Source organism: Lathamus discolor, chromosome 5, assembly GCF_037157495.1.
Source record: "Lathamus discolor isolate bLatDis1 chromosome 5, bLatDis1.hap1, whole genome shotgun sequence".
Classification (NCBI taxonomy): domain Eukaryota; kingdom Metazoa; phylum Chordata; class Aves; order Psittaciformes; family Psittacidae; genus Lathamus; species Lathamus discolor.
The window spans coordinates 14,910,235-14,935,156 of NC_088888.1; the positions used below are offsets into that span (position 1 = coordinate 14,910,235).

Consider the following 24,922-nt stretch of genomic DNA (forward strand, 5'->3'; position numbering starts at 1 on the left):
TATCAGGTACATGGGAATCTCACCTACCTGGCCCACTGTTCTGGAAAATAGGAAAAATGAAGCCAGTAAATGTCTCCTGAATTGAATTCTCTCTAATGAGAGACCCATGTCAGAGGCTGTCTGGTCAGTGCCTGAAACACAGGTGATTGCACTCTTATTCAAAAGTACTAAGCATGTATGAGATTATTATTGCTGCAAAAAACATAAAGTATGGGCTGTCTGTTTTCTATTTTTATATACTATGCAGTTTCTCCTTTTAGCTGTGATTCACTGGCCCAGATTTTGGTCTAAATACCAGTTAGAAGAAACAAGAACAATCCTAGTCAAGGGAAAGGAGTTACATTAAGGCCACATTAAAAGAAAGTTTACCACCTATTTTGCTTATGTACAAGTGATCACAAATTTACAGCTCTTTCTTTCTTCCTTTCTCTTCCTCTCTCTTTTTTCTTTCTTTCCTTATTCACACCTCTTACCACTGAGTTGCTCACTCAGATGTTTAGAAATCTGAAGAAGAGATGATAAACCGGAAGAATGGCTATCAGTAGAAAATTAGAAGGTGCAATCAAATGAAGCATGTGGACAAGGAGTCACTGAAACCATGCTACAAACTTAAAGGCTAAAGGTGAGAAGATAACTAAGCCTGGCCTCACCTTCTTTTCACAATAGTACTCAGGAAGAAGCATGTCTTTCTAATTTAAAAACTCTGTCTCTTTTTAAAAGCAGAATTGCTGTGAGTTGAGCTTGTATAGGCTGCAATTGCAAATGTATTATTTGTACCATGAGTAGACATACAGAACGTAGAAGGTTGGGGTTTTGGCATTGCTGAGTATCTTCGTCCAAAACGAAACCAACCTTAACTCTCATTAGACAGCACAAAGTAACAAACAGTAAGAAAGAGGGTTCAGTTTGGAATAATTCTAATCTAGTTTATGCATGTTATTAGCTGTTCCAATAGTCTAAACTTGCATTTGAGGATGCAATAGTGTCACACACACAATAGCACCAGTGAATGGAGTTTTTTTAACTAGATATTATATATGTGGAGTCTCAATGTTTTTCTTGAAGTGCCTGAGTGATTTATCTCTACAGATTTCTGCACTACGGTATTTCTTAACCAAAAGGTTTTCAAGGGAAGCAGTTTAATACAAACTCTCAATATGCCACATTTTGGCAGTGATTGCTTAATGCAGCAGTGCACTAATGAATTGCTCCACTGCATCCTCTGATCATGAATATGAATCGGAGTACTATAAACTGAACTCAATGTACTGATAAGTGACTGCATCTGATTGTGCCAGCAGCCAGATGATTGTCTCATTAATGAGCTGAACTATTAAAAGATGGAAGAACAGGAAGCCAAGCCTGCTTTGCATTGCCTGAGCTTCTTCGCTGACATCTTTCCAGGCCTACCAGAAACTTCTGGAAACTTGGGAAAGAAAATACACACACACACAAGTTTCACAAATGAACCTAAGGCAAATAAAAGCTTCAAGGCTCAAATTCTGTTTCTCTCAAATTCTGCGGATATGACTCCTTTGTGGTTGGAGCTTCTGTTTTAATATGGGGTAATCCAGATTTTAAAATTAAGGAGTTATACACATCCTCTGCTTCTCAGTCTTTGCTATTCTGAGTATAGGAGCCCACAGGAGCCAGCTCCGTATCTTTCTAACAAACTCAACTATGCTGAATATCTAAATTCATCAGATGACCACAGATTGACAAAAAGCATGCTGCAAGCACATCCTTTGGAATAACAGTAACCTGTTAGAAATACTTTTTAATTTTGATGCTTTGAGAGTCTTATCCAATGTTAAGTATTGGCATGTCAAACTCCATTATTGTTTACCAGCATCACCATTTTGTTTTGCATTGTTGGTCACATCTTAGCTGGAGACAACTTCAGTACAAGGTCCACAATGAGCCATCTAAATCAGTTGTAGAGCCTGTAATGGTTCTAGACCTCTGATCCTATAGTAATATGAAATGTGGCTTATTAAAAATAAAATAGAAAGAAAAAAAAAGCAAGCCATTTCTTGAAAGCTTATCATCACAGTTGAACCAGAAAAGCACAGCATAAATCTGTAGTCAACACTACTATAGCAATTCTGCCTCTAGAGGGCATTACAAGCTAAATGTTTTCTCTGACAACTGAGGAGAACATCTTGGATCAGCCCAGAAGGCAGTTCTTAAAATTACCCAAATTAAGAGATTTTCTGCATTTACAACATCAGCTATGTACGACTCAAACAAAACTATTGGGCAGCAACACTGTAAGATCCTCAATCCACTGAAACAGATTTGGTATGAAAAGATGTTAACAGACATTTCTAATATCCCTGAAACTCTTCGTGATGTGAGATGTTGTGAGCAACTTTTAGCACATTGCTGCTCCATCTTAAGGACTTTGCCTGCATCCTTTTTCTGAGTGCTGTGATCCCCAGTGGTGGTAAAACCAGAAGATCATTGGTCATCAGCACAGAAGCTTTGAATCCTTAGCACCTGGCATGTAGGCGAGCGTCTCTGATTTAGAAATGAATTACATTATTATCTGACTCAACATCTATGATCTATACAAATTGCTAAGATATCTATGGACATCAAATATTAAATTCCAGGCTTTTTATACATTAGACAAATGTAGACATATGTATTAGAAATACTCTGTTAGTGAGCTGGTATGACACGTTCTTCCCTCTAAGTGCAGCTTCCTAAAGGTATCTGGTGAGCCTCTTCAGCCATACAGCATGAAACCGTCCAGCAGCATATCTTTTTCCTTTGAACACATGGACTGAATCAGTCCAAATCACAAAAAATATTTGTGTTTCTGTGGCTAAAAAGCAAGGATCAGGCATGTCTCGCTGCACGCTGAGGCCGTATTTTGTTAATGTGGAAAACAGCAACCAGGTTGCTTGGGTGTGATTTGGCTATATATGTTTTACTATTCACATTTGGTCAACTGAGTGGGGCAATCAGAGTCATTGCACTTCTTTGTCCTAAGACTGATACACAGCTTCTTATGTTTGTCCATTTCTCTGGCATCACAGTGATTCCTTTTGATTTTTAGATACTGTTGTGAGCAGTTTGCTGAATGTCACAGTTGACTACATTTCTAAGAGGCTACAGATCTTGCAGACTCATCAATATCCATGAGTCCGTTCCACATTTTCAGTGTTCCTTTCCCAGTGCCTCTATCTGCATTCTACGTGTTAAGGTTCTGTAGCATGAGAACAGATTACAACATCCTGTATAAGCCAGAAAAATCTTCACTGAACTAAACACCATTCAGTACTAGAATGTTGTAAACCAGCAGTTTCATTAATAAGGAAACCTACAGTAAATGGAATATTAAAAATACATTACTCAAATGTATTACAAAAGTAATTTTATAATTCAAATTGATATGGCAAACTATATCCATTAGAAAGAAAAACATGAGTAAAATCACACAATCACTTAGTGTTTATACTGATTGGTAACATAATGACATGATCAAAATTCTTACTGCCTTGTTCACTATATTATTGCAGTGAATAAAAATATCAAAATCTTAGCTTTAACTGGCTTTAGATAAAAACTGTAAGTAAGTTTGCTACAGGCAAACATTTTGCTTTAAATATGAGCACAAACAAAAATGTTCCTTGCCAGACAGACGTGTTCACTTGGTTGATGCAGAGGGCTATGCAATGGAAGTGGTGATACATCCCAGGGCCACAGAAATCACGTCCACCCCAAGGGCTACAATTTATCTTTGCTCTCCTTTCATGTATACTGCAGAGCTGCTAGCACTCGCTTCTGAATTATTTCTGATTAGTTCATTATGTCCAATTCCTCTTCGTAAAACCTACTTGTGTCACCTGTAAGATATTAGGTATTACGAGCTTTTGCAATCAAAGGAGTCCGACATGCCTAAGGTGCCCAAGACTAGATTCTTAAATTATTACTAGCTGTTCCTCTTAATACAGGGAGTTTTCTCTGTCAATCAAGCAGCCTCATCCATATGTAGAAAAACTGAAAAGCAGGTTCTCTAGTCCATGTTTGCAAAGGTTCCTGGGCTGTGCAGCACCTACATGGGATTTGAAACTAAAAAAGAAGTCAAGATCCATCTAAACTTTCAGAGATTGATATGCTTTTATATTTAAAACTGTTCTCAAGCTAAGCCTCTGTTAACTCCCTGCATGTGTTGATATGCACTTTAAGAGATTAATGAAAATAATAAGTCTTTACATACTGGAAGAATTGATAAAGGCCCTACTAGAATAATTCTCAAATGGTTTGTATGAATGTCCTGAATAAGTGCTGAATGTACTTAATGAGAAATTAAACATTTCTGGGATTACAGTGTGGCCACACAAAAGAGTTTGGATGTGATAAGCCAACGAATGATATACATTCTATGTGAACTTGAGTTTAAGTAAAGCATTGGATTCCCTAAGAAATACAATTTTCAAAATAACCCCAAACCTGGCAGGTACTGTGGGTGCTACTCTATTCATTTTGTGGGTGTTATTTGTCTAATTAAATGATCAGACCTGCTCTAGTATAAGATTTCTGCAAGTAGCTGTCTGCTTAGAAACAGGAAAGTTTTGTTGTTTAAGAGGCAGACAAGTGTGTATGGATCAAAGAATTAGAATCAGAAGTGTTGGTTTTAACCTCCATCTGTGCTCCAGACCCTTAGCTACAAGCACCACTGTCAGCACAGTACAGGCTGCATGGCTGGCTTTGTTTTGTCCTGGGGTCAGAGATACTGAAAGGAAGAATGAGAAAGAAAGATTAATCTGATAAAGGAATTGCTGATTCTAATCGGACTGATGGGAAACTGTGGTATGAAGTTAAAGAGGCAACATGGTGAATTACTGTGATGAACTACCTTAAAGCTGAAGCAATCAAATAGATAGCTCTCACATATAAAAATTACTGTGGCATCTTTATTCATCAACAGTTTTGCACGAGTTTCTCATGTTCAATCCCTTCCAGGAACAAGTAAAGCACTCTGATGCACTTGATCAGATTAAATCTTATCAGGGAGACGCAGCCACTGAAGTGCCTGTTTCTCAATTCCCAGAGTTAATGTCTCATTGCCATGCAGAAGAATAAACTTTTCAAAGCTTGAAAATGAAAAACTCCAGTAAGTAACAACAGTACATCCAGGTGCCTGCACTCGTAACCTACTGTAAAGGAATTGAAAGAGTTTTTACTCTGGTATGTAACAGCAGTAAAACTTTTTCACATCAGCTGATAGCTGAAAACCTGCAGATGTGAAATTTGTGACTCCTAGCTCAGAAAGTATTCATAGAAATAGACTTCTCACAGAGGCTTTCTGCACATCTGTAGGAGGACAAAAGAATCACATAAAAAAAAGCAGTAGTAAAAAGTAACATAAAGAGACATATTTGATAAAAATATAGCCAAATTATATGAAAATCAAACATGGAATCCTAGAGAATTCAGCACAAAACTCCTGTAAAAATTCACTCACATAATTTTAACAATTAGGTTATGACTTGCTATTAAGAAATGCTGAAGTCTTTCTGTGATGCTTGAATTATTTGAGTCTTTTGAAGTTAATGGGTTCAGAAGATATCCAATGTTTTGCAGAACTGGATACTGGGGAACACAGTGAACAAATAGTTTGTGTGTTCTTCTTTGTGAGCACACGTGATTATGTACCCACATAACAGGGAAATAGGATTACATCCCCTTACAGAAAGAGACCTTTATGGGACATTCAATCAACATACTGCTATGCATTTGCTGAAATACATTTATTGATCACTCATTAGGTGTCATATTGTGCAGTTCACAGGACAATTACACTATCTGCCCAGTACTGGAGTAAGTTTTTCCGTACTTTTCAAAGAGAACAACTGACGATGACACTCTTTGAAAGTCCTACAGAAACAAGAGAGACAAAAAAAGTGTTAGGTTTGGCTTTCATTGTTTTACCTTTTTTTTAAGGTATTTTAAAGCTCTAAATATTGTCATCTGGTTACATTTCATTATATGAGATATAATGCAAATTATGAAAAATAATGTATATGAAACACACATTTTGACATTATATATACATCGAAGAAGAGCACAATCATAGAATCATAGAATCATAGAATAGTTAGGGTTGGAAAGGACCTCAAGATCATCTAGTTCCAACCCCCCTGCCATGGGCAGGGACACCTCACACTAAACCATGTCACCCAAGGCTTCATCCAACATGGCCTTGAACACCGCCAGGGATGGAGCACTCACAACCTCCCTGGGCAATGCATTCCAGTGCCTCACCACCCTAACAGGAAAGAATTTCCTCCTTATATCCAATCTAAACTTCCCCTGTTTCAGTTTTAACCCGTTACCCCTTGTCCTGTCACTACAGTCCCTGACGAAGAATCCCTCCCCAGCATCCCTATAGGCCCCCTTCAGATACTGGAAGGCTGCTATTAGGTCCCCACACAGCCTTCTCTTCTCCAGGCTGAACAGCCTGTCTTCATACGGGAGGTGCTCCAGTCCACTGATCATCCTTGTGGCCCTCCTCTGGACTTGTTCCAACAGTTCTATGTCCTTTTTATGTTGAGGACAACAGAACTGCACACAATACTACAGATGAGGTCTCACAAGTGCAGAGTAGAGGGGCAGAATCATGTCTTTTGACCTGCTGGTCATGCTCCTTTTGATGCAGCCCAGGGTACGGTTGGCCTTCAGGGCTGCGAGCACACACTGCCGGCTCATGTTCATTTTCTCATTGACCAGCACCCCCAAGTCCTTCTCTGCAGGGCTGCTCTGAATCTCTTCTTTGCCCAGTCTGTAGCTGTGCCTGGGACTGCTCTGACCCAGGTGCAGGACCTTGCACTTGTCGTGGTTGAACTTCATAAGGTTGGCATCAGCCCACCTCACAAGCATGTCAAGGTCCCTCTGGATGGCATCCCTTCCCTCCAGCATATCAACTGGACCACACAGCTTGGTGTCATCGGCAAACTTGCTGAGGGCACACTCAATCCCACTGTCCATGTCACCGACAAAGATGTTGAACAAGACCAGTCCCAACACCGATCCTTGAGGGACACCACTCGTTACTGGTCTCCAGCCGGACATCGAGCCATTGACCACAACTCTTTGCGTGCGGCCATCCAGCCAGTTCTTTATCCGCCGAGTGGTCCATCCATCAAATTGATGTCCCTCCAATTTAGAGACAAGGATGTCATGTGGGACAGTGTCAAACGCTTTGCACAAGTCCAGGTAGATGACATCAACTGCTTTACCCTTGTCCATCGATTCTGTAGCCCCATCATAGAAGGCCACCAAATTGGTCACTCAGGATTTGCCCTTAGTGAAGCCATGCTGGCTGTCACCAAGCACCTTGTTGTTTTTCATGTGCCTTAGCATGCCTTCCAGGAGAATGTGCTCCAAGATTTTGCCAGGCACAGAGGTGAGACTGACTGGTCTGTAATTCCCCAGGTCTTCCATTTTCCCCTTCTTGAAAATGGGGGTTATATTTCCCTTTTTCCAGTCGTCGGGAACTTCACCTGACTGCCATGATTTTTCAAATATGATGGCCAGTGTCTTAGCAACTTCACTCGCCAGCTCCTTCAGGACCCGCGGATGGATTCCATCAGGTCCCACGGGCTTGTGCATGTTCAGATTTTTAAGATGGTCTCAAACCAGATCCTCTCCTACAGTGGGCCCAAAGTCTTCATTCTCACAGTCCCTGCTTCTACCTTCTAAGACCTGGGTGGTGCAGTCAGAGCCTTTCCCAGTGAAGACCAAGGCAAAGAAGTCATTCAGAACCTCAGCCTTCTCCAAATCCTGTGTAGCCAGTTCTCCCGAAAGCTTCCTCAGGGGACCTATGTTGTCCCTAGTCTGTTTTTTGTTTGCTATGTACCTGTAGAATCCCTTCCTGTTATCCTTAACATCCCTGGCTAGGTTTAATTCTAACTGGGCCTTAGCCTTCCTAACCTGGTCCCTAGCTTCCCACACAACATCCCTGTACTCTACCCAGGCTGCCTGTTCTTGTTTCCATTTTTCATAAGCCTCTTTTTTCCTTTGAATTTTCCTCAGCAGCTCCTTATCCATCCAAGGAGGTCTCCTGGCCCTCCTGCCGCACTTCCTTCTAGGTGGGATGCAGCACTCCAGAGCTTGTAGCAGGTGATCCTTGAATATCAACCAACAGTCTTGGCCCCCCCTGCCCCCCAGGGCTATATCCTATGGAACCTTACTAAGCAGGCTCCTGAAGAGGCCAAAGTCTGCTCTTTTGAAGTCCAGGGCAGTGAGCTTGCTACACACTCTTCTCACTGTCATGGGGATCTCAAATTCGACCATCTCGTGATCGCTGCATCCAAGGCTGCCCTGGAGTACCACATTCTCAACAAGCACTTCCCTGTTGGTGAGCACAAGGTCAAGCATGGCACCTCTCCTTGTCGGCTCCTCTATTACATGCAGAAGGAAGTTGTCTTCCACACAATCGAGGAACCTCCTGGATTGCTTGTGCCGTGCAGTGCCATCGTTCCAACAGATGTCAGGGTGGTTGAAATCCCCCATGAGAACAAGGGCCTGCGAACGTGAGCCTTTTCCTATCTGTCTGTAGAGTGCTTCATCCACAGGTTCTCCTTGATCAGGCGGCCTGTAACAGATCCCCACAGTAATGTCTCCCACGGCTGTTTTCCCTTTAACCCTGACCCACAAACTCTCTGTAAACTGCTCACCTTCCCCCAGACAGAGTTCCATACTCTCCAGCCTATCCCTAACATAAAGGGCAACTCCCCCTCCCCGCCTGCCAGGCCTGTCTTTTCTAAAGAGCCTGTAACCTTCCATTCCAACACTCCAGTCATAGGAGCCATCCCACCATGTTTCTGTGATGCCTATTATATCATACCCCGTAGATGTGCACACTTCTCTAATTCCTCCTGTTTGTTCCCCATGCTACGGGCATTTGTATAGAGGCATCTGAGACGAGATCCAATTGAAGCCGGCTCGTTGGCTGGAGCAGCTGGTATGTATGTACATTGTTCCGAGCAGTTATTGTAGGTTCTGGCAACTGACTGGGTGTGTTGGGATGGAATGATGCCCCCCTCCCCCAGCACATCTAGTTTAAAGCCTCCTTGACCAGTCTGGCAAGCCTCCTACCAAAACTGTTCTTCCCCTTCTTTACCAGAGCAGCTCCACCAGCCCCCAGTAGACCTGGCCTACTAACTTCAGTCCTATGTTCAAGACACCCAAACCCCTGACTATGACACCACCCTTTTAACCATTTATTAACCTGGCCAAACCTCCTAGCTTTTTCTTGGTCCTCCCCTGTGTCCTGGAGAATTGACGAAAAGACTATCTGAGCACCGGAGCCCCTAACCACCTCTCCCAGGGCTCTGTAGTCTTTCTTTATGGTCCCCAGTCTACTACTATCTATATCCCCAGCACCCACATGGATCACCAGGAGCGGGTAATAGTCCGTGAAACTTACTAGAGCAGGCAGCCTCTCAGTAACATCCCTGATCCGTGCCCCTGGTAGGCAGCACACCTCCCTTGAGATGGGGTCAGGCCGACAGACGAGTGCCTCCGTCCCTTTCAAAGTAGAGTCCCCTATTACTACAACCCACCGCTTTTTCTTTGTAGTGCCAGTAGAGATCTTTACCCATGCATAATCTGGCTGTTTGTGGTGCAAGTGTGTTTCCTTGTTAGTCTCCTGCAGGACAGCAAAGCCGTTCTGCGTGGGGACAACAGATTTAGGAGGAAGCCCTTTGCCTTTAATTGTCCTTTTCCTCCTTCTTTTGTTATTTTTCTTTGTCACTAATTCCCAACTTCCCAGGTTGGTGGCCTGCTTCTTTCAAGAATTGATTCAGGTAATTGCAAGCAAATATACGTTTCAAACTCTAATTATAGGCACTGCAAAAATTTCCTGCTTTAAAAACTAGGACTGCAGGAACATGACAAGGGGCAATGGGGTTAAATTTTAATGGGAAGTTCAGGTTGGATATAAGGAGGAAGCTCTTTACTGTTAAGGGTGGTGAGGCACTGGAACAGGCTGCCCAAAGAAGTAGTAAATGCTCCAACCCTGCCAGTGTTCAAGGCCAGGCTGGACAGAGCCTTGGGTGACATGGTCTAGTGTGAGGTGTCCCTGCCCATGGCAGGGGGGTAGGAACTAGATGATCTTAAGGTCCTTTCCAACTCAAACCATTCTATGATTCTATTGTATACAAAATTGTATTCTCCTCCATGGCAATCAAGTAGGTTAAGGAAAACAAGATATCTTTGCAATATTTTAGCTTTTCAACCTTGGTGCATATTAAAACACAGGTAGTAAAACAGCTGCACGAGAAATGGAAAAAAATGAATATATATTAAATAAGTATTCATGGCAACAAATTGATTGGGAGCTCTGGTAGAATGCAGGAGTTTTTTTTCCAGGAAAAGTTTTTGGTTATTACATTCAAATTTTTAAAATGAAAATGCTTACAAATCTAAATTGAATATGAGAAATGCAAGTGAACTTGTAGCTTAAGAATACAATGTAAATACAGCCAACAAAAAAAGGAAGGCAAGTGAGGTATTCTAAACAGCATTTTGATTTAGCTACTTACTAATAAATGTTCATGGTAAATGATTAGCAAGTCCATGGTGTTTAAGATCAAGGTTTGAAAGCATTCTTTATAAAATTATTTTCTTTGACCTTGAAATACAGGGAATAGGATCAGCAATACAAAATCTTTTTTTTTTTTTTGCATTAAAATTGGTTTCCCTTTCTACAAGTAACGTGCCACAGATGAATTATTAGCTTTCCAGGATCTAATGGTTCATTTTGAAGGAAGAACTTGGTCTGGATACTTTCTACTGTTTTCTACTGTCAAGTAGTTTGCAAAAACAGTTTTGCCAGTGAAACTGTATGGCAAAGCAATGTCTTCACAAAACAACTGAGGTCATGAGTGAACAAAAGCTAATATTTTTACCTTTTCAACTCATTTTACAATTTCAAAGGTTTGGTTTTCTCTTAAAAACAGAATGAAAACTTTTTTTTTATTATCTCTCTGAAAAATGACATGAAGAATTATCATTACCTGGATAATTTAGATTTAGCTACTTTACAGCCCACAGTTCACCTGAATCTCCATAAACAGACAGAGCAACTAGGAGATGCAAACAGCAACATGGCCCACCTGAGTCTGGTCTGCACTGTGTATTGCCAAACTGAGCTCACACCATTTCTTACATTTCAAACTTAAATTCATTTAGCATATTTCCTCCAACATTCTTGCACAAGGTGGACATAAATAATCAAAATTAAATACCCTGTGTAGTGTGAAAGTGAATACTGCGCCCTTTTAACCATTCACATGATTTATTTTTTAATGTTTCTCTATCCCTTGTACCACCAATTTCTTACCCACCAGAAACAGTTTCTTTGCATGTTTTCATATTATACTTTAAGAATAGCACAGAATTTTAATTTTCATTGTGTGTTTAGCATCACAAGCACCTTCTTACTGCAGGAAAAGTTGTCCATATAATGATAATTATAAATATTATTATAGCTCCAGCATAACTGCAAATAGTTTCCTTCTAAAGTGAAGCTAGCTATCTTTAAATCAGTAAATTAACCAGGCTAATATTGCTCTTGAGAGTGGGAAAAAAACCCAACCCTAGTTGCTGAGAAAACAAACAGAATATACAGGTATAATTTAGGATTAATTCAGAGCAGAATACAGTATATTTTCTTTTGAAAACAGGAAGTATATCTTTCATATACATGCAAGAGATTAGGTACAGCTTAAGAAATAAAGCGGTGAATTGGGGTAAGAAGGGGAAATCAGTGAAAGGTTGTCATGGTTTACACCCCCCACATCAGGATAGAACTGGGAATGGTAAGTCTGAGCATTGAAGAAGTCTTCATTTGCTGGAGCAGACGGCTTTCGCTATTAGGATGCCTGGCCAAACAAAAACAATCAGCTGCCAAAATTAGCTCCTTGGGACGATTTAGGAGCCTTTGAAGTGAGCAGTTTTTTGAGTTGGAACTAAGCCCAGGTCCAGCTTCAAACTCAAATCAAAATGACAAAGAGGAAATTTTCTGTGCCACACGCCCCCTCAGTGTAAGATTGCTTTGGGTTGGCAGCTGTACTGTTTATCTTGTTATTTAAAGCTATTTCACTAGAAACTCACAACAGAGCATTTAAACAACTGGCTCCGATTATGACGACAGCAGTTATGTTTGACCACATTCAGGAAACATCACACAGGCTGATGGGTAAATAAAAGTCTTGCTGGCTTTACAGTTAGACTAATTAAGGGAGTTTAGAATGTATGCTAGATAAATGTTGTACAGTATGCAAGTAAAATACAAATATCTTTAGGAAAAGAACCCCAGCCATTCCTGTGTTTGAAGATACAGATTTTAATCAGGTTTCAAGAGTGTGAGAAAGGCCTGTAAATACCACTTGGCCTTTCAAGATCTACCTCACAGCACTGAAGAGAGTCTATCCCAATGTATCATTGTGGCAGCATAAAGGGAAAGGAACTGGAAGCCAAGCTCCCATGTCCATCTAATTTGATGGTGAAATATAGGTTCAAATCATGCACTGAAGCACTGCAATGCACCGCTGGTTGATACTGGTAGACTGCTTGGCTCATTTGAGTTTAAGCTGATTGCTACATAGCTTAGAAGTTGTGAAGTTATGTAGATAACACTTCTGAAGTTGCAAGAACAAAAATGGTGAGTGGATTGAAGAAAGGCTTATTCAAAAGTACTTTAGCATTAGTCCCTCATTGTTGGTAGCTGGAATGAATTAGCTCACAACTATGAATTCCTACATCTTGGTGAGTTTGACCCTACCATTTTGCAGTCTCAGGATCACAAGAGCATGGAGCTCAACTTCATGGAATTTTTCCATCTTAAATCATGCCATATAATTCTTATCATCAGAGACTTGTAATTCTCAGGACCAAGACCTATTTTTAAATTCCTAACTGAAGTTAATAGAACACTTCCTTTTTAAACTTGTCAGGCTTTGACTCCTTTCACTCTAGTGAATTGTAAATGACTGAAGTTCAACTGACAGAGCTTAAGAAAACCCTTTCAATATATTTGACTACTTGACTGTCATGTCTGCTCATCAGTTCTAAACAATGCAGTCAAAAAAGGTGACATAAAGCCACCAAAGATTTGTCTCTATCAGCACACTCTGATGTCATAGATTAGACTTGCCAAATGCTCACATCTTTGGAATGTTATTAAGAAAGCAAATTCTAAAGAGATTTTACATACATAAATACAGACCACGTGCAAATAACACTGGGAAACTAATGACACCCTGTAGGCCTACGTATAAGCTTTAAGGCCTTTGAAAATGCATTCCTTCATATTCTAGTGATAAATTTGCACCAACAGTGTTTGTTTCCAGATGATTTTGAAAGTACCATACAATTTCCTGTAATACAAAAATGCAGTTTGGAATGAAACAGGAATTACAACTAAGTTATCTTCTTGAAAATATAATTAAATATAAAATCAGCTGCTTTGGACCAAAGCAAGAATAGGCAAACAGCAGTAGCACATCTACTCAGAGATTTTAAGGCCAGAAAGTAGCATTCTGACCATTTATTCTCAGCTCCTGCATACACACACTGGGTAATTTCCTACAGCAAATTTATCAAGTCCAAAATACTAACCACATGATAAACTTGGATTAATAAGCTTACAATAAACTTATGCTACCTGATTTACAGCTTTGCATAGTCATGACAAGCTTGGATTTTGTTGCATCAATAGAGATCTGGTTGCACGAATGGAGATTAAAGTTGCATTAAATGGTGTGAATGCAGATTTCCTGTGTAGGTTAGAAGTAGCATGTGAAGATGTTTCAAAGATAATTGTATAATGAAAAGTATTCCAGATATAATCATGATTCAGACTACCAAATTCTCTTCTGAGCTAATCCAGCAATACTGAACACACTGTATAATTGCATGATGCAATCACAACAGCATGTGCTATGCAAAATGTAAAACCAATCTATGAAAAGTCTGGATCTCAGAAAACCTTTTTCCTAGTGCTGGAATTATAACTATTGCTCCTATAGAGAAGTACAACTGTAGGTAATATCTGTTAAGAATCAATGGCAGAAGGAATGACTGAAAAGTGGGCACAGCTGCTATAGTCCTAATTTTATCTTCATGCTATTTCATTTGAAAACCAGGCAGTATTGCCAAGTGTCACTTTACAGTCATAGTCCACAATCCCCTCTGTTTAATATCAGGTGGTTATATTTAAGTATTTCCTATGATCCTAATGCTTGCAATAGTGAAATGAGAGCTTTAAATTGAGCTGTCATAGGAAGCCTCCTGACCTATTAATAGCCATGGAGGGCCCTAACAAGGGAGCAAAAACAGAGATGGCAAGCTGTTATACAAGTAAAATGTTGATCCAGCTAACTTATATTCTCAGCAGATTTATCAATACTGGTTAACAATACTTCCAACTAGTACAGGGCCTTCTGACATGACAAAATCAGTGTTACAACCCATTCTGTCAATACAACACAAATGTCATTTCAAGTGCTCAAAACCCACTAAGCTACCCTAAAAAAGATTGATTTATCTGCTCCAGTGTTTCTTTGGGGCAAACTTTTCTCACAACTGAAACCAATTAGTGGGCCTGGCACTTGTAGTGCAGAATGTAGGTCAGCATCAAGTAATAAAAAAGTATTGACTTTTCTCTGTCTGTAAGCAGCATGAAAGGGGTGCCATGGCCTTGTCGTATATGAAAAGAGCTCCATTAATTTCACTTATTTCAACCAGGGCTGTCAAATACTAATGCTTCTATTGCACTTTTCACACAAAGTACAGTGACACCAGTCCTGGCCCCAGTGAAATAAGTTTACAATATTTCAGTCAGTGAAAGGCGTACTATAATTTTTAATTCCCTGTTGTACATTTAGTCTCTTTAAGCAGCACTGCTCATAAGACCTATTGAGAGATATGAGCTGGGACATTAATAAAGGCTACACACTCCTTCCCATGGGCAACAGAACCTATTTCTTGGGCATAGCTTCAACAGCTAATTAGCCACAAAGTTCAGGACACAGTTGTTTTGGCATAATTCTGTTTTTGTGGCTGGTGGGCACAGACTGCCAATTTTGCTCTCCGCCATGGAGAAATATCCAAAAACAAGGAATAGGTCTGCTGTGACTTAGGGCTATAATATTGAAAAGCTAATGTGTTAACCAATTGGGTCAACTAGCCCCTTCGAATAAGAGATAATAATAAAAGCCTGGATCATGCCTTAGGGACTGGATCTCATTGTGTCAGCACAGAAGTATTGACTTCCAGGGAAAACAGTGCCTAATCAGAGTTCCCTGCGCTACAGCGGACAAGTGACCACTGCTGTGATGATGGGGCTAGAAATACACCTTCCCCTATTCAGCTTGCCAACGCAAAGCAGAGAAGAATGAGGAGCCATTTTTTCTTTCCTCCTTTACCTGTCTACTACTGCTACCAATTCTAAACCCTCTAAACTATGTGCAATGAAAAAAAATCTATGCTTTTATAAAGACTTTACGAGCTTCTCCATATTGTGAATCAAAACAGCAGCGGTCAAACTGCCCTAAAATGCTATGATCCTGTTCTATTCTATTCTTTTCACTTTGCCTGCTGAATTGCCTGCCTTTTTTGGGGAAGTGAAGTTTATAGTTTTTCTTGACAAGCTTGAGGGCTCTGAGTGTGATGTCGAACTCATTCCCTAATTACCTCCTGTAAATGCAAACATCACCAGCAACAATAAAACTCTTTGATTTAAAAAGACTGGGTGACTATGGTAGTAGGCAATTTTCTGCTTGCTTTAATGACTTCGTAAGTGCAAGTCTTACCCTTTGAATCAACTTGCTATTAGATCTTAAAATAAAATGATATTGTATAGCCATCATAAAAGGCAACTTTATAACCTTCTGTGTTACGCTTATATCAGGCAAGTTTTTTTTACTTCTTAGTTTTAGTCTTTTATTGACATTATGATAATGTGTTGTAAAAAAAAAAAGCAGGAAATTATGTTCACAGTAGGAAATCTAACAATGCTATTTTAATAGCCTATCTTCCAAACAGAAAGAGAAAACATTAATTGCTATTTAATTTGTGTAACAAACAATTCATTATTATTACACTTAAATTTTCATGGTGATTTATAACTATCACTGACACATTTCATCTTTTGGAATTCTAAATGAGGAAACCAAACTCAAACAGTGATTGCTGGAAATTACAAAAGATTTCTAATTATGGCTCATGAATTTGAAAAACCACTGACCTGATAATCACATAGGTTTAGATGCATCCTGCATGATGTGTCCAGTAGGAGCAGCACAACAGTGTGTGCTCCTCTGTGACAGTCTAACACGGAAATTATAACTCTATTCCTCCTTTTCTGTAGTATTCAGAGAAGGAAGTGTTCTGCTACTAATCTGTGCTCACTGAAGTTTGCTTTTGTAGTTCAACAGCAAGACTGTGATAATCTGTGCTTTGGAGAACACTGGCTAACAGAAGCCAAGCCCTAAAACTTCTTGTCCTCATCTGTGCAAGGTAGGAGAGGATGTGTTCTAGCCGTGACAAGAGCCTATCTTTGATCCTGCTTGGTTAGAAGCAGTTTGGACACAGGACCCTTCCACATCTTCACAAATTAAGCTATGATGTGACAGAAAAGAATTATTTTTTTTGAGAGTGCAATAATTTGAGTCACAGTACGTGGAAAATGCAAGTATTTCTAAAGGACCTAACAGATATTTTGCAATAGCTGTGTTCATTAAGGATTATAAGTCAACCCTTACAGCGCTTTGTCACATGCAAAGGCAAATTATCTCTCGGTTTTGATGGAAGTTTTGTCCAAGGAAGGACAAAGGAAAAAGGGGAAGGATTTAGTCCAGTGAATTACCTTTTTTTGTAGTATTGCCTCTTAAAATTAACCTGAGATCTGAAACTAGCCTGTCGTTTTTGTGATGTGCAATATAACCAGCACTGAAGATTTGTGGTCCAAATTTGCATTTGTTACATTTACTTAGTATATCGCAGTCATTGTGGCTGCCCAAGGGGAAGGAAGGGTGGAATTCCCAGCTGCACCCTCTAAATTAATTTATTACATTTAGTGAGGATCTGCACATCAGTCACTGTCTGGTCCCTTCTCTCAAACATGTACTAGCTTTGCAGTGCTTTAAAAAGACATATATATTCTTCTTTAGAAATAACTGTTCAGGTAACTAATTTATTTATGTGTATAAAGTTAATCTACTGAAGAAGAATAAATCACCTTCATGTAGACACTTTTCAGTTACTTTTAGACATATTGTTACATGCCAGTAACAATTGTAAAAGTATGGTTTGCCACACAGAGATACAATGCATGCTGTACCATGCTTTAGTAGATATTATGAAACATCACCCAAATTCTGTTTTGAATGTCTATATTTGAACCAAAATTGCCAAAGAGAGTATTCTATTTTTTTCAACTAGTGTGCCTTTTTTTATAAGTAAATTAAATTAAGAAACCAATGTGAAATTCTCTGCAACCTATTTCATACTTGGATACCCTTGAACTTTACTGAATCTGGGCTAAAAAGCAAATGTGCAGTTGAAATAGTTCAGTAGGTATTCAGAATCTCAAGAGGTGTTTATTTGCTATTGTCAGGCAAATATCTACTTCTTGCAGGGGAGTAGATGTAAATCTTAGTTTATTTAAGATGTATGAATAATGTTGTCAAGTGTGAAAACACACTGATGAGTAATACATAACCCTTTTAAGAAGCTTCTATTAAATCCAAGGTGGAACTATGCTTAACACTACATTCTTGTGTACAGAAAAATAGAGAGTCTTAAAAGCATCTGATGAGAAAGTAAAGGACATGTTTTTATTATAGTGCTTATATTTTAAACCAAATCCTTGTCCTGCCCATCACACACACTCTGCTAGCAACAGGACTTGTATTAGAAAATAACGCACATAGGGATAAGTATCTTGACTTATGCCATTTATAAGTTGCCCCTTCCATTGTCTAAACTGTTCAACCACAAAATTCGCTTTCCAGCTGAAAATAAGCCAGTGCCAAGTGTTGACTGCCAAGACAAACTCAGAACCACTTTTAACCTGCTGGACTAAACCCAGAAAATGTTTAAGCTGCCAAGATCAAGTTGCAACTACATCTAACTTGCCAAAATCATGCCACTGGGATTGAGGAGGGAAAATTCAGAGTTGAAATCCACAAGTGAAAATACATCCTATCTTATCAGGTTAAGCTGTATCTCTTTGGAAAAAAAAGTTGCAATCACATTCTAAATAGAATTGATAAAAAGCATGTTGATTGTGCTGTATTTGGCATGTGCAGCAAAACCAGTACTCCGGTTAGATTTCATCTGTTTTGACATTGTTCTGGATGATGCTTTCAAAGCTGACTGCCTTCTGTTATGAAATTACTAGATATGCAGATCGAAGGAGAACAGTGGATGATGTCTACCTCAGCTTTAGCAAGGCTTCCAACACTATCTCCCAGAGAAACCTTTCAATTGAGTTGGTAAATTATAGTCTAGATGCGCAGACTAATAGATATAATAACTGCCTGCAATATCAGGTTCAAAGGGTAGCAGTGAATGGTACTCTAAGTAGAACCTGGGTACAAATGCATTTCCTCAGGTGCTATCTTGGGACACATCTTGTTTAACATCTTCATCAGTGATCCAGAGGTGGGAGATGGAATGCACTCTCACCAAGCTCATGGACAACACCAAAATAATGGGTGCCATTGATACACTTGAGGACTATTACATGCTGTAGACAGGTTAAAGGAACGGCCTGACAGAGCCTCACAAAATAGAGTATGGACAAATGCACCTGGCTCAGACTAACACCAGGTACAAAACAGGCTGGAGGCTGACAGGTAGTACCTGGGGGTCCCAGCAGGCATCTAAGTAAACATAAGTCAGTAGTGTGCCCTAGCAGCCATGAAACCTGCAGAGAAAAACAGTTTTCTGTTTGTAAATATAAACTACCTTCAGAAAAGATAGAAATGATTAAACAGGAAGTCTTTCTCATTTTGCAGGCAGCTTGCTTTGGAGAGCAGCTAACACTAGAAAAACTATTCATCTCCTATCCAGTGCTCAGAAGTATTCACTAACCAATAAAACTAGAACAATAGCTCTTAAGCTAATCCCTATTGCTATTTTATCATACATGATAACATATCCTCTTTGTGTGTCATGTTTTGCATTATTTTTCAGTGGCACTTTTCTCTTGTGTAGATCCACTAGTACACTGATAGGGTTCAGGAACAGCATCAGCAACACTGATTATTCACTCAGGTGTCACATATCTGTGGCACTGACATGAAGCTAGTTCTGTCAAACTGCTGCTGACTGAGAAACTAGGGGTGAGAAACAGTTGATATTTACAGCCAAACATTATTTCAGATTCAGCAGTGTTCAGAAAAATAAAAGATAGGTTACTGAACACTTCAAAACCTAAAATCATGCTATCTTGCTTCTGATATGAATATATGTGGCATATCCTAAATGTAACAACTTGTGCAAACATATTCTATGGTAGCATATCAGAAAAAGTTTATTTCGTTTTTCATCTGGATAACTTCCAAACTAAATTCCACACTCTGTTGTCCATGTTGAGGAAAGAATTTAGACTCAGACTTTCTTTAATGTCTATGCCTTTAGTATCTATGCAGAACTTTCAATTTATAACTGAGAACTATTATATCTTATAAATGAACAGGAACTAGGAGGTTTTACAATGTTCTATATGCTAATTTATTCATTGACAGGGTAGTAGCAATATAAGTTATACCATAAAGTTTCCCATACTTCTCTGAGGACTTTGGGTTTGACCTGAAGTGTGGAAATTCTTTAAATAGCATGGTCTTCCTCCTGCCAAAGGCTTGGGCATCTGCAAAAACTACAAATCATGTCAAACTCTTTGAGTGATATATGGAGGACCACAATCCACTAGCAAATAAGCTAAGACCAACTCTTTCATTTCATTTAGGTCCTTCAGTGGGATTTGAACCATCCAACCCACAAACCATGTCTCATGAGATTGCAGTATACATGCAGCCCACAGTAATAATGATTCATATACATATGTGTGTATATGCTTTATTGCTACCTTTAGCTGGATTAAAAGCAATATATCAAATTTTATATTTCTGCTTCTTTTATTAGCTTTCTAGCACTTGATCAGCTGATAGAGGCGATAATGAAATGGTTTTTTATAAACTAGAGTTTGTAAGTCCTGTCCTGAGAATGTAATATTTCAAAAAACAGCTTAAGCTTTAGGGAAAAAAACAATTACAGAAACAGCATTAAAAATGCCAAGCACTGGGCAGAAGCAATTCTGGATCAGTTTAAAAAAGTGATTGATGAAACTCTAATCTGAGCTGAAGGAACACTTTCACAACAAGCTGTGACCATTCCACACACTTCATTAGCTGCCATAATTAGCCTGGTGTTTCAATTTGTTAGAACTGGTGGGGACAATTTTACTCAGAATACAAACATCAAAAAACAGGGTGCCTCAGACTTCAGAAGAGCCTGATGAGGAGCTTTTCTAGTCTCTGTTAACTGAAAGATTAATTACAGCTGATGGGAGGCTGTACTCTGATTGTCACTCTGTCTATGTGCATTTCTTTTAGCATTAGAAGAAAGACATGGCTGACACTACACTGCTCAATCAAGCAGCTTCACATTAGTGTACAAAGTCTGTTAATATGCTATGTTTTTATTGTTTCTCTTTTTCCTTTAATCTTTTTTCTCCTTAAGTTTGAGATTCTCATACCTAACAAGTTGTACTTCAAAAAAGTAGGGTATTCAGTTGCTAATGATAAGTGTTTTCATTTCAACTCCAGTTAACCAGAACAAACAAGGTCTGGATGTGTACTGTCAAATAATAAGTTGCTTGCTTTTGCGGATATGTTCCATCAAGATTTTTAAGTGACTTCAAAATACAGCCTTTTTAATTCAATATTGTTGCAAATTAAATCAAATTGAAATACATTATGTTTGGCAGATATATAATTTTAATTCCAAGAATGATGAACAATCTATCCAAAATTGTCATCAAACGGCCAACCACTTCCCAGTTTAGTGTGAGGATTTTCATTTCCAACAAACAAAATAATAACCAAAAAGTGAACACCTAAAAACTATAGATGTAACTTCAAACTCTACCATTTTCAGCTCAGCTGATTATTTTTTGCAGTAAAAGCTCTGCTACAAGTTACTGTACTGTACCCTGAGCAAGTGTTAAAGGAATTGGTTAAGATACTCTATTCCTGAAGTATTTCTGATTAAACAAGAGACTTTAAAATGTTTAAGTAATTTGTACAACGGGAATTATATAGAAAGTTAAAGCATACATATATCTCCCTCACGGAAATACTGGTTGAAGTTAGGTCTTACTAAAAAGCAAGATTTTCTTTTATGCCACTACCATACAAGTTACATTATGAAATGAGGAAGGTAGTCAAAGCAAGACATTTATCATCCAGCAGACAAAGGATTGCTAGTTAGACAGTATAATAAGTACCATCTAATTTTCTCTTTCAAATCAATTTATTCTTCAAAGCCTTGGATCATCATCAAGGGACTGCATTTTCCCATTGAGAAATTACAGAGCTGAAAATCAGGTTTTAGAAAACATTCAACTAGTTGCCCACAAACCCTTCCAAATAACCACTAGGAATGGATTTGATCAGACAAGTGTTGGCAGTATCTTTTCTTATGCAAATAACTGAACGGCTTGACTCTTCTCAGTCACTACTTTGTAGTACTCCTTCAAAATCAGGCGCAGTAACTCATCAGTAACCTTCACAAAAAGATTTTTTCAGCCTTTCCTTTCAGCCTCCCAGTTATCCACAGGGATAACTTTGTATGTTTTAATTCACTTCACAGTGTTTATCTTCCTTCTACACCTAAGAAAATAAACTGAAATATTGCTGGTAGTTAATAATTACTTGCATTACATATATCTAGAGTAGCAATTTCCAAAGGCAGTCCAGCAGTGGCGACCTTAACGATTGTTTCTCTGGAAACAATCTACAACTTAAGAAGTTTTCCAGTGGGAGCTCTGAAAGGGATCTTCATAACAAACTGTATTTCTGTAAATATAACACAGTCATTCAGGAAGGAATCTGGAAAGATCATCATGTCAACTGTCAAAAGTTGAAATTGAGATTTGCTTTCCTGGAAGACTGAATAGGGGTGTCTTATTTTGAGAGACAGTTCATTCTAGTTGTCTGAATGAGAGGTAATGTCTGGTGTTCCCACTCTTGGATGTGACATTCTCCTGCCTTTTTAATACACTTCCTTCTCAACAGTACGTTATGACATTTACTAAAAATAAATAAATAAATCAAAAGTAGAATTTGTAAAAGTGATTTTAAGCCAATTTTGTTACCCAGTTTCAGAGACCACTTGCTTATTAAGCTGGTCTGTAATTCTCTGCCTCTGGTGACAAAGATGGAAGTGATATTTATATAAAGATCAACTATTGTCTGCTCGAATGGCTACACAATACAGTGTGAAAATGCCAGTAGTGTTGACTACAGCACCATTTCTACATCTGCACCAAAAATAGAGTTGTGTTGGTGGGGAATTACAAGGGCAATTTTTCCTTGCATAGTCAAGGCCATGACAATCAGAAATATTTGAACTCGATATCTGATTAATGCTGGCAGTAGCCTATAAATGATTTCCTCTCAACAATGTCTAATTATTTAATTATTTCCCATTATTAATGGAATGAAACAATTCCAAACAAACAGTTAGTATGACTATTTTGCAGGAAACTTATCAATTCCTACATGTAGAAATCTTCCTAAAATTATAGCAAGCCAGCCTGTTGAACTTGAAAAGCATATTTTATCCCAATCAATGCATAAAAGTAAAATTATCCATAACTAAAGCATGTTTCTCTGCTGTACAGTTCAGCTGTAATGATTCCCACACACTGCACTTGCACATCAATTATGATAATCATAATCACGGTCATTAAGCTGAATGTTCATTATTATCAGGATGCTGGTGACAGCAGATTCATTGGGTGCAATGAGCAGGCAGTCACAGTCCCACCCAAGTTTCTGCAGACAGTGTTGTGCCACATTAAATCTATGATGTGTTCCACATCCCACTCCATTCCAAAAGCCGTAGACGGTAAAGGTCAACTTTATGTTCTGTGCAAAATGCTTAGGTTCTCTAAATTAATTCTTTGCAGTACTGGGTATTTTTATGCTTTTTAGATAATAAAATTCTGTTTAGGGCCAAAATGCCTGTGCAAATAATGAAACAGCAATGCAGTTGTACTGTAATGCACCTATAATAAAGCATCAGAGGAAAGAGTCTGTCAGGAACGAACACCTTAAAATGTCACTTCCTGAATTTTGCAAACAAGAAAACATTAAATGCTGCCATTAAAGTAATTTTTTTTTAAATGCATATGCAAACTAATTCCAATACCGGTTAAAGGCTGTAAGCTATAATTTCTGCCTCAGTAAATGTGAACATATGTGAGTGTTTTGACAACTCAAGAGATTATAGTTAGCTTACTTGATCCCTTGACTGTCCAGCTACATTGGAGCCTATTGCTGTAGATTAAATTCATAGTGATTGGTAATTTTTATATTGATACTTCTACCATAAATTATATCAAAAGCATTCTATTGCATTTAGACATATAATATTAACCTTTAAACATGGAACATTTTTATTTTTGTAGTGATTTACAATTGGGTAAACTAACTAGGTTCAGTTTCACACAGAATCATAGAAAGGTTTGGGTTGGAAAGCACCTTAAAGCTCATTCAGTTCCTACCCCCTGACACAAGCAGGGGCACCTTCCACTAGAACAGGTTGCTCCAAGCCACTGTCCAACATGGTCTTGGACACTGCCAGGGATGAGGCAGCCACAGCTTTTCTGGGCAACCTGTGCCAGCACCTTACCACCCTCACAGGAAAGAATTTCTTTGTTATATCTAACTTAAATCTCCCCTGTTTGAGTTTAAACCCATTGCCCCCTGTCCTATCGGTACAGTCCCTGATAAAGAGTCCTTCTCCAGCACTCTTGTAGGCCCCCTTCAGAAGTATAAAATTTGTATTTCTTGTATTCTAATTCTTCATTAAAAATAAACAACACTTTTTCCCTTCACTCAAACTTCTTTGAAATGTAAAGTGAATGAGATAAAAGTTTTCAGATTATAACTAGATGAAAAGAAGAACTATTAACTTTTCCTTATATAGATATGGTAATTATAATGTTTAGAGGAAGTCTATGCTAATACCCTTTCATTTTCCAGAAGAAATATAACAAGGCAATATTTTGCCTTGTTGTTCATTTTGTTTCTAAAGTAATTATATAATTTACATACTAATCTTTTTGTGACTTGAATTAAAATGCATACTTATGAACACGTGAAAACCTCAGGAAAATACAACTAGGATATGCTCATGAACACACACAGGATAACGTTTTTATATGTGGTTTAAAAATAGCCAGCTCGGAGCAGCTCAGAGTGGTCACTGATCCACTGACAACTGAACTGACTCCTTGGAAAAACTTACACAGTAGTTTGTCTTACCAGCAGCAATAAGAGAATCTTCTCTAGCATAATACTGTCAGAAGCTGAATATATGTTACAGCAGGGTTGTCAGCTTTTCAGGTTGTAATAGAAGTTTCATCCACAAAAATATCACCTCATGGGGATTTCAAAGGAAGGCTGTGTTTAGCAGACATAGCGTTTAGCAAAAATTTTGGGGTGTAATATTTTGATACATGCCCTTTAGTCTTTTGATTCATTAGAACAGGATAATTTTGTTCATAGCACTCATATATACAAAGTTTGAACACAGCTGAGAAATAAGAAAGTGACAGAGACTTCTTTCAAATTTAACAGTAATGGAAGTATGATCTCTCACCTGC

General features: G+C 38.6%; 1 protein-coding gene across 4 annotated transcripts in view; it reads right to left on the bottom strand.

Annotated features, from left to right (window-relative positions):
- The window catches only part of SPATA17 (spermatogenesis associated 17), a 132,415-nt gene that overhangs the window by 36,887 nt on the left and 70,606 nt on the right, over nt 1–24,922 (bottom strand). For 2 of the 4 annotated variants that reach the window (XM_065679865.1, XM_065679868.1), the window contains exon 10: nt 5,462–5,889. The exons of the other annotated variants lie outside the window; for them this stretch is intronic. In XM_065679865.1, coding sequence (XP_065535937.1) covers nt 5,809–5,889 — 81 coding nt within the window. In that variant the 3' untranslated portion in view covers nt 5,462–5,808. Of the gene's footprint in view, nt 1–5,461; nt 5,890–24,922 lie in introns of those variants that run through there. 4 annotated transcript variants of the gene reach the window in all.